General features: G+C 40.7%; 1 protein-coding gene across 1 annotated transcript in view; it reads right to left on the bottom strand.

Annotated features, from left to right (window-relative positions):
• LOC135531479 (ankyrin-3-like) overlaps nucleotides 1–9,696 on the bottom strand; it is a gene marked incomplete at its 3' end in the record, with an annotated part of 84,757 nt that extends 75,061 nt beyond the window's left edge. Inside the window, exon 1 of the mRNA XM_064959511.1 lies at nucleotides 9,607–9,696. Coding sequence (XP_064815583.1) covers nucleotides 9,607–9,696 — 90 coding nt within the window. The remainder of the gene's footprint in view (nucleotides 1–9,606) is intronic.
• Nucleotides 9,697–11,464: the final 1,768 nt, after the last annotated feature.

The following is an 11,464-nucleotide window of genomic DNA, read 5'->3' as shown; positions in this document are numbered from 1 at the left end:
CAGACAGTAGTCCCTGATTAACAGACAGTAGTCCCTGATTAACAGACAGTAGTCCCTGCTGATTAACAGACAGTAGTCCCTGATTAACAGACAGTAGTCCCTGATTAACAGACAGTAGTCCCTGATTAACAGACAGTAGTCCCTGCTGATTAACAGACAGTAGTCCCTGATTAACAGACAGTAGTCCCTGATTAACAGACAGTAGTCCCTGATTAACAGACAGTAGTCCCTGATTAACAGACAGTAGTCCCTGATTAACAGACAGTAGTCCCTGATTAACAGACAGTAGTCCCTGATTAACAGACAGTAGTCCCTGATTAACAGACAGTAGTCCCTGATTAACAGACAGTAGTCCCTGATTAACAGACAGTAGTCCCTGATTAACAGACAGTAGTCCCTGATTAACAGACAGTAGTCCCTGATTAACAGACAGTAGTCCCTGATTAACAGACAGTAGTCCCTGATTAACAGACAGTAGTCCCTGATTAACAGACCTGATTAACAGACAGTAGTAACAGACAGTAGTCCCTGATTAACAGACAGTAGTCCCTGATTAACAGACAGTAGTCCCTGATTAACAGACAGTAGTCCCTGATTAACAGACAGTAGTCCCTGATTAACAGACAGTAGTCCCTGATTAACAGTCCCTGATTAACAGACAGTAGTCCCTGATTAACAGACAGTAGTCCCTGATCAGTAGTCCCTGATTAACAGACAGTAGTCCCTGATTAACAGACAGTAGTCCCTGATTAACAGACAGTAGTCCCTGATTAACAGACAGTAGTCCCTGATTAACAGACAGTAGTCCCTGATTAACAGACAGTAGTCCCTGATTAACAGACAGTAGTCCCTGATTAACAGACAGTAGTCCCTGATTAACAGACAGTAGTCCCTGATTAACAGACAGTAGTCCCTGATTAACAGACAGTAGTCCCTGATTAACAGACAGTAGTCCCTGATTAACAGACAGTAGTCCCTGATTAACAGACAGTAGTCCCTGATTAACAGACAGTAGTCCCTGATTAACAGACAGTAGTCCCTGATTAACAGACAGTAGTCCCTGATTAACAGACAGTAGTCCTAGTCCCTGATTAACAGACAGTAGTCCCTGATTAACAGACAGTAGTCCCTGATTAACAGACAGTAGTCCCTGATTAACAGACAGTAGTCCCTGATTAACAGACAGTAGTCCCTGATTAACAGACAGTAGTCCCTGATTAACAGACAGTAGTCCCTGATTAACAGACAGTAGTCCCTGATTAACAGACAGTAGTCCCTGATTAACAGACAGTAGTCCCCTGATTAACAGACAGTAGTCCCTGATTAACAGACAGTAGTCCCTGATTAACAGACAGTAGTCCCTGATTAACAGACAGTAGTCCCTGATTAACAGACAGTAGTCCCTGATTAACAGACAGTAGTCCCTGATTAACAGACAGTAGTCCCTGATTAACAGACAGTAGTCCCTGATTAACAGACAGTAGTCCCTGATTAACAGACAGTAGTCCCTGATTAACAGACAGTAGTCCCTGATTAACAGACAGTAGTCCCTGATTAACAGACAGTAGTCCCTGATTAACAGACAGTAGTCCCTGATTAACAGACAGTAGTCCCTGATTAACAGACAGTAGTCCCTGATTAACAGACAGTAGTCCCTGATTAACAGACAGTAGTCCAGTAGTCCCTGATTAACAGACAGTAGTCCCTGATTGATCTAACAGACAGTAGTCCCTGATTAACAGACAGTAGTCCCTGATCAACAGACAGTAGTTCCTGCTGCTGTACCTAACAGACAGTAGGCTACCTGATTAACAGACAGTAGTCCCTGATTAACAGAAGTAGTCCCTGAGAACAGACAGATGCCATGCCAACATTCCCATGATAGTGGCCCTGTGCACTAGTTTGTCTGAGGCTATATGATTAGCATTGTGCAGATACAGCAGTAGTCCCTGATTAACTGAGTAGTCCCTGTTAACAGACAATATCTGAGTAACAGACTGTAGTCCTGTAAACAGACAGTAACAGACAGGCTGTAAACCTGATAAACAACAGACAGTAGTATCCTGTAAACATCAGGTAATATCTGGGCTGAGTAATATCTGGGCTGTAAACAGACAGTAATATCTGGGCTGTAAACAGACAGTAATATCTGGGCTGTAAACAGACAGTAATATCTGGGCTGTAAACAGACAGTAGTCCCTGATAAACAGACAGTAATAAACAGGCTGTAAACAGACAGTAATATCTGGGCTGTAAACAGACAGTAATATCTCTGTAAACAGACAGTAATCCCTGATAAACAGATAGTAATATCTGGGCTGTAAACAGATAGTAATATCTGGGCTGTAAACAGACAGTAATATCTGGGCTGTAAACAGACAGTAATATCTGGGCTGTAAACAGTAATATCTGGGCTGTAAACAGACAGTAATATCTGGGCTGTAAACAGACAGTAAAATCTGGGCTGTAAGCAGTAATATCTGGGCTGGAAACAGATAGTAATATCTGGGCTGTAAACAGACAGTAAAATACCAGACAGTAATATCTGGGGTGTAAACAGTAATATATGGGCTGTAAACAGACAGTAATATCTGGGACAGTATCTGGGCTGTAAACAGACAGTAATATCTGGGCTGTAAACAGACAGTAATATCTGGGATGTAAACAGTAATATCTGATTAACAGACAGTAATATCTGGGCTGTAAACAGACATAGTCCCTGATAAACAGTAATATCTGCTGTAACAGACAGTAATATCTGGGCTGTAAACAGACAGTAGTCCCTGATCTGTAAACAGACTGTAAACAGTACAGTAGTGAAACAGTAATATCCTGTAAACAGACAGTAATATCTGGGCTGTAAACAGACAGTATCTGGGCTGTAAACAGACAGTAATATCTGGGATGTAAACAGACAGTAGTAAACAGACAGTAATATCTGGGCTGTAAACAGACAGATCTGGGCTGTAAACAGACAGTAATATCTAGTAAACAGTAGACCCTGATGTAAACAGACAGTAAGTCTGGGCTGATCAACAGTAATATCTGGGCTGTAAACAGACAGTAATATCTGGGCTGTAAACAGTAATATCTGGGCTGTAATAAACAGTAATATCTGGGCTGTAAACAGACAGTAATATCTGGGCTGTAAACAGGACAGTAATATCCTGTAAACAGTAAACAGAGTAATATCTGTAATATCTGGGCTGTAAACAGACAGTAATATCTGGGCTGTAAACAGTAATATCTGGGCTGTAAACAGACAGTAATATCTGGGCTGTAAAGTAAACATTAATATCTGTAAACAGGCTGTAAACAGACAGTAATATCTGGGCTGTAAACAGTAATATCTGGGCTGTAAACAGACAGTAATATCTGGGCTGTAAACAGTAATATCTGGGCAGTAAATATGGGCTGTAAACAGACAGTAATATCTGGGCTGTAAACAGACAGTAATATCTGGGCTGTAAACAGACAACAGATAGTAATATCTGGGCTGTAAACAGACAGTAATATCTGGGCTGTAAACAGACAGTAATATCTGGGCTGTAAACAGACAGTAATATCTGGGCTGTAAACAGACAGTAATATCTGGGCTGTAAACAGACAGTAATATCTGGGCTGTAAACAGACAGTAATATCTGGGCTGTAAACAGTAATATCTGGGCTGTAAACAGACAGTAATATCTGGGCTGTAAACAGACAGTAATATCTGGGCTGTAAACAGACAGTAATATCTGGGCTGTAAACAGTAAAACAAACAGTAATATCTGGGCTGTAAACAGACAGTAATATCTGGGCTGTAAAAACAGTAATATCTGGGCTGTAAACAGACAGTAATATCTGGGCTGTAAACAGTAATATCTGGGCTGTAAACAGACAGTAATATCTGGGCTGTAAACAGACAGCAATATCTGGGCTGTAAACAGACAGTATTATCTGGGCTGTAAACAGTAATATCTGGGCTGTAAACAGTAATATCTGGGCTGTTAACAGACAGTAATATCTGGGCTGTAAATAGATAGTAATATCTGGGCTGTAAACAGTAATATCTGGGCTGTAAACAGACAGTAATATCTGGGCTGTAAACAGACAGTAATATCTGGGCTGTAAACAGACAGTAATATCTCTGTAAACAGACAGTAATATCTGGACTGTAAACAGACAGTAATATCTGGGCTGTAAACAGACAGTAATATCTGGGCTGTAAAAGACAGTAATATCTGGGCTGTAAACAGATCTGGGCTGTAAACAGACAGTAATATCTGGGCTGTAAACAGACAGTAATATCTGGGCTGTAAACAGACAGTAATATCTGGGCTGTAAACAGACAGTAATATCTGGGCTGTAAACAGACAGTAATATCTGGGCTGTAAACAGACAGTAATATCTGGGCTGTAACAGACAGTAATATCTGGGCTGTAAACAGACAGTAATATCTGGGCTGTAAACAGACAGTAATATCTGGGCTGTAAACAGACAGTAATATCTGGGCTGTAAACAGACAGTAATATCTGGGCTGTAAACAGTAATATCTGGGCTGTAAACAGACAGTAATATCTGGGCTGTAAACAGTAATATCTGGGCTGTAAACAGACAGTAATATCTGGGCTGTAAACAGTAATATCTGGGCTGTAAACAGACAGTAATATCTGGGCTGTAAACAGACAGTAATATCTGGGCTGTAAACAGTAATATCTGGGCTGTAAACAGACAGTAATATCTGGGCTGTAAACAGACAGTAATATCTGGGCTGTAAACAGTAATATCTCTGTAATCTGGGCTGTAAACAGTAATATCTGGGCTGTAAACAGACAGTAATATCTGGGCTGTAAACAGACAGTAATATCTGGGCTGTAGTAATATCTGGGCTGTAAACAGACAGTAATATCTGTAATAACAGACAGTAAATATAATATCTAAACAGATAGTAATATCTGGGCTGTAAACAGACAGTAATATCTGGGCTGTAAACAGTAATATCTGGGCTGTAAACAGACAGTAATATCTGGGCTGTAAACAGACAGTAATATCTGGGCTGTAAACAGTAATATCTGGGCTGTAAACAGACAGTAATATCTGGGCTGTAAACAGACAGTAATATCTGGGCTGTAAACAGACAGTAATATCTGGGCTGTAAACAGTAATATATGGGCTGTAAACAGACAGTAATATCTGGGCTGTAAGAAGACAGTAATATCTGGGCTGTAAACAGACAGTAATATCTGGCCTGTAAAAACAGTAATATCTGGGCTGTAAACAGACAGTAATATCTGGGCTGTAAACTGTAAAGACAGTAATATCTGGGCTGTAAACAGTAATATCTGGGCTGTAAACAGTAATATCTGGGCTGTAAACAGTAATATCTGGGCTGTAAACAGACAGTAATATCTGGGCTGTAAATAGACAGTAATATCTGGGCTGTAAACAGTAATATCTGGGCTGTAAACAGACAGTAATATCTGGGCTGTAAACAGACAGTAATATCTGGGCTGTAAACAGTAATATCTGGGCTGTAAATAGACAGTAATATCTGGGCTGTAAACAGTAATATCTGGGCTGTAAACAGACAGTAATATCTGGGCTGTAAACAGACAGTAATATCTGGGCTGTAAACAGACAGTAATATCTGGGCTGTAAACAGACAGTAATATCTGGGCTGTAAACAGACAGTAATATCTCTGTAAACAGACAGTAATATCTGGGCTGTAAAAGATGTAATATCTGGGCTGTAAGACAGTAATATCTGGCCTGTAAACAGACAGTAATATCTGGGCTGTAAACAGTAATATCTGGGCTGTAAACAGATATCTACTGTAATATCTGGGCTGTAAACAGACAGTAATATCTGGGCTGTAAAAGACAGTAATATCTGGGCTGTAAACAGACAGTAATATCTGGGCTATCTGGGCTGTAAACAGACAGTAATATCTCTGTAAACAGACAGGGCTGTAAACAGACAGTAATATCTGGGCTGTAAACAGACAGTAATATCTGGGCTGTAAACAGACAGTAATATCTGGGCTGTAAACAGACTAATATCTGGGCTGTAAACAGACAGTAATATCTGGGCTGTAAACAGTAATATCTGGGCTGTAAACAGTAATATCTGGGCTGTAAACAGACTAATATCTGGGCTGTAAACAGTAATATCTGGGCTGTAAACAGACAGTAATATCTGGCCTGTAAACAGTAATACAGTAATATCTGGGCTGTAAACAGTAATATCTGGGCTGTAAATAGATAGTAATATCTGGGCTGTAAACAGTAATATCTGGGCTGTAAACAGACAGTAATATCTGGGCTGTAAACAGACAGTAATATCTGGGCTGTAAACAGACAGTAATATCTGGGCTGTAAACAGACAGTAATATCTGGGCTGTAAACAGACAGTAATATCTGGGCTGTAAACAGACAGTAATATCTGCTGTAAAAGACAGTAATAGTAAACAGACAGTAATAGGCTGTAAAAGACAGTAATATCTCTGTAAACAGACAGTAATATGCTGTAAACAGACAGTAATATCTGGGCTGAGACAGTAATACTGTCTCAGTATATCTGTGTAAACAGCAGTCTGAAGCTGAGACAGTAATATCTGGCTGTAAAAACAGACAGTAATATGCTTAAACAGTAATATCTGAGCTGTAAACAGACAGTAATATCCTGTAAACATAATGTAAAAACTAGAGTAATATCTCCTGTCTCTGTAGACAGTAATATCTGTTAAACTAGTAATATCATGGGGTAAACAGGTTATCTGTCTCTGTAAATGTTAAACTAATATCTGGGGAGGTAATGTCTCTGTATAATGTTAAAAGATCTGGGCTGTAAACAGTAATATCTGGCCTGTAAATAGACAGAGTAATATCTCTGTAAATGAGGTTACTATCTGAGGACAGTTCTGTCTGTAGTAAATGTTAAACTAGAGGAGGTTACTGTCTCTGTAGAATGTTAAACTAGAGGAGTAATATCTGGAATGTTAAACAGACAGTTAATGTCTCTGTAGTAATGTTAAAATAGAGTAATAGGCTTACAGATCTGGGCTGTAGTAATATCTTAAATCTGTTAAACTAGAGGAGGTTACTGTCTCTGTATAATACTGTCTCTGTAGAATTAAACTAGAGGAGGTTACTGTCTCTGTAGAATGTTAAACTAGAGGAGGGTTGTAATATCTGTAGAATGTTAAACTAGAGGAGGTTACTGTCTCTCTGTAAACTAGAGGAGGTTACTGTCTCTGTAGAATGTTAAACTAGAGGAGGTTACTGTCTCTGTAGAATGTTAAACTAGAGGAGGTTACTGTCTCTGTAGAAGTTAAACTAGAGGAGGTAGATGAGATTAACAGCACAAACTTGAGGGTTACTGTCTCTGTAGAATGTTAAACTAGAGGAGGTTACTGTCTCTGTAGAATGTTTACTGTCTCTGTAGAATGTTAAACTAGAGGAGGTTACTGTCTCTGTAGAATGTTAAACTAGAGGAGGTTACTGTCTCTGTAGAATGTTAAACTAGAGGAGGTAACTGTCTCTGTAGAATGTTAAACTAGAGGAGGTTCCTGTAGAATGTTAAACTAGAGGAGGTTACTGTCTCTGTAGAATGTTAAACTAGAGGAGGTTACTGTCTCTGTAGAATGTTAAACTAGAGGAGGTTACTGTCTCTGTAGAATGTTAAACTAGAGGAGGTTACTGTCTCTGTAGAATGTTAAACTAGAGGAGGTTACTGTCTCTGTAGAATGTTAAACTAGAGGAGGTTACTGTCTCTGTAGAATGTTAAACTAGAGGAGGTTACTGTCTCTGTAGAATGTTAAACTAGAGGAGGTTACTGTCTCTGTAGAATGTTAAACTAGAGGAACTGTCTCTGTATAATGTTAAACTAGAGGAGGTTACTGTCTCTGTAGAATGTTAAACTAGAGGAGGTTACTGTCTCTGTAGAATATTAAACTAGAGGAGGTTACTGTCTCTGTAGAATGTTAAACTAGAGGAGGTTACTGTCTCTGTAGAATGTTAAACTAGAGGAGGTTACTGTCTCTGTAGAATGTTAAACTAGAGGAGGTTACTGTTTCTGTATAATGTTAAACTAGAGGATGTTCCTGTCTCTGTAGAATGTTAAACTAGAGGAGGTTACTGTCTCTGTAGAATGTTAAACTAGAGGAGGTTACTGTCTCTGTAGAATGTTAAACTAGAGGAGGTTACTGTCTCTGTAGAATGTTAAACTAGAGGATGTTACTGTCTCTGTAGAATGTTAAACTAGAGGAGGTTACTGTCTCTGTATAATGTTAAACTAGAGGAGGTTACTGTCTCTGTAGAATGTTAAACTAGAGGAGGTTACTGTCTCTGTAGAATGTTAAACTAGAGGAGGTTACTGTCTCTGTATAATGTTAAAGTTGAGGAGGTTACTGTCTCTGTAGAATGTTAAACTAGAGGAGGTTACTGTCTCTGTAGAATGTTAAAGTTGAGGAGGTTACTGTCTCTGTAGAATGTTAAACTAGAGTAGGTTAATGTCTCTGTAGAATGTTAAACTAGAGGAGGTTACTGTCTCTGTATAATGTTAAACTAGAGGAGGTTACTGTCTCTGTATAATGTTAAAGTTGAGGAGGTTGTCTGTAGAATGTTACACTAGAGGAGGTTACTGTCTTTGTAGAATGTTAAACTAGAGGAGGTTACTGTCTCTGTAGAATGTTAAACTAGAGGAGGTTACTGTCTCTGTAGAATATTAAACTAGAGGAGGTTAATGTCTCTGTAGAATGTTAAACTAGAGGAGGTTACTGTCTCTGTAGAATGTTAAACTAGAGGAGGTTAATGTCTCTGTAGAATGTTAAAGTTGAGGAGGTTGTCTGTAGAATGTTACACTAGAGGAGGTTACTGTCTCTGTATAATGTTAAACTAGAGGAGGTTAATGTCTCTGTAGAATGTTAAAGTTGAGGAGGTTGTCTGTATAATGTTAAACTAGAGTAGGTTACTGTCTCTGTAGAATGTTAAACTAGAGGAGGTTACTGTCTCTGTATAATGTTAAAGTTGAGGAGGTTGTCTGTAGAATGTTACACTAGAGGAGGTTACTGTCTCTGTAGAATGTTAAACTAGAGGAGGTAACTGTCTCTGTATAATGTTAAAGTTGAGGAGGTTGTCTGTAGAATGTTACACTAGAGGAGGTTACTGTCTCTGTAGAATGTTAAACTAGAGGAGGTTACTGTCTCTGTAGAATGTTAAACTAGAGGAGGTTACTGTCTCTGTAGAATGTTAAACTACTGTCTCTGTAGAATGTTAAACTAGAGGAGGTTACTGTCTCTGTAGAATGTTAAAGTTGAGGATATTGTCTGTAGAATGTTACACTAGAGGAGGTTGTCTGTAGAATGTATGCTCCTTGGGTAATCCCCTCTGTCTTTGTCTAATGGTATTCTCCTTGGGTCCTCCCTCCTCACAGGGCTGTCTCTGAGGTCAATCTGTTTAACACCTGTTCTTTCTAGAACAAACAGTGTGATGTGGAGATATGTAGAGCCTCCCTGGAGAAATAATCCCACAGCATCTGTCTCCCCGCCAAAGACTTCTCAAGAAAAAAGATGCCGCATTTCACAATCTACCACAGACTATGTTCCTTTCATGCAATACTCCAACAAGAAACAGACAGTCGATGAAGCTCAACATCTCCTGCCATGTGGAGCGGTCCTGGAGCACCAAGTCTGGGACCAAAAGTCTCCAAGCCATTTGACTGCTGAACAGCTTCTATCCCCAAGCCATCAGACTGCTGAACAGCTTCTACCCCCAAGCCATTTGACTGCTGAACAGCTTCTATCCCCAAGCCATCAGACTGCTGAACAGCTTCTATCCCCAAGCCATCAGACTGCTGAACAGCTTCTACCCCCAAGCCATCAGACTGCTACCCCCAAGAGACAGCTTCTACCCCCAAGCCATCAGACTGCTGAACAGCTTCTACCCCCAAGCCATCAGACTGCTGAACAGATTCTAACCCAAGCCATCAGACTGCTGAACAGCTTCTACCCCCAAGCCATCAGACTGCTGAACAGCTTCTATCCCCAAGCCATTAGACTGCTGAACAGATTCTAACCCAAGCCATCAGACTGCTGAACAGCTTCTACCCCCAAGCCATCAGACTGCTGAACAGCTTCTACCCCCAAGCCATCAGACTGCTGAACAGCTTCTACCCCAAGCCATCAGACTGCTGAACAGCTTCTACCCCAAGCCATCAGACTGCTGAACAGCTTCTACCCCCAAGCCATTAGACTGCTGAACAGCTTCTATCCCCAAGCCATCAGACTGCTGAACAGCTTCTACCCCCAAGCCATCAGACTGCTGAACAGCTTCTACCCCCAAGCCATTAGACTGCTGAACAGCTTCTACCCCCAAGCCATCAGACTGCTGAACAGCTTCTACCCCCAAGCCATCAGACTGCTGAACAGCTTCTACCCCCAAGCCATCAGACTGCTGAACAGCTTCTACCCCCAAGCCATCAGACTGCTGAACAGCTTCTATCCCCAAGCCATCAGACTGCTGAACAGCTTCTACCCCCAAGCCATCAGACTGCTGAACAGCTTCTACCCCCAAGCCATCAGACTGCTGAACAGCTTCTACCCCCAAGCCATCAGACTGCTGAACAGCTTCTACCCCCAAGCCATCAGACTGCTGAACAGCTTCTACCCCCAAGCCATCAGACTGCTGAACAGCTTCTACCCCCAAGCCATCAGACTGCTGAACAGCTTCTACCCCAAGCCATCAGACTGCTGAACAGCTTCTACCCCAAGCCATCAGACTGCTGAACAGCTTCTACCCCAAGCCATCAGACTGCTGAACAGCTTCTACCCCCAAGCCATCAGACTGCTGAACAGCTTCTACCCCCAAGCCATCAGACTGCTGAACAGCTTCTACCCCCAAGCCATCAGACTGCTGAACAGCTTCTACCCCCAAGCCATCAGACTGCTGAACAGTTCATCAAATGGCTTCCTGGACTATTTATATTGACTCCTTTACAATTAATTTCTTTATCATATTGTTTTACACTCGGATATGCACACGTAAAAACAGAACATAGGCTCACACACACACACACACACACACACACACACACACACACACACACACACACACACACACACACACACACACACACACACACACACACACACACACACACACACACACACTGGTAATTCCACACAAACACAGCCACTGTTAGATAGACACACTACTTCTTCATCTAGCCATGTTTATTTTATATCCTGATTGTCACTTTTAAATTCCTGTATTACCTATTACCTCAACACCTGTATATTGCCATGTACTGGTACTTCCTGTATATAGCCATGTTATTACCTGATACTTCCTGTATATAGCCATGTTATTACCTGGTACTTCCTGTACATTGTATATACCAGTATAATAGCCATGTAATTACCTGGTACTTCCTGTATATAGCCATGTTATTACCTGGTACTTCCTGTATATAGCCATGTTATTA

Source organism: Oncorhynchus masou, unplaced genomic scaffold (genome assembly GCF_036934945.1).
Source record: "Oncorhynchus masou masou isolate Uvic2021 unplaced genomic scaffold, UVic_Omas_1.1 unplaced_scaffold_1597, whole genome shotgun sequence".
Lineage (NCBI taxonomy): Eukaryota > Metazoa > Chordata > Actinopteri > Salmoniformes > Salmonidae > Oncorhynchus > Oncorhynchus masou.
Note: the sequence above shows the minus strand (reverse complement) of the source record. Positions and strands in the feature narration are given on the sequence as shown.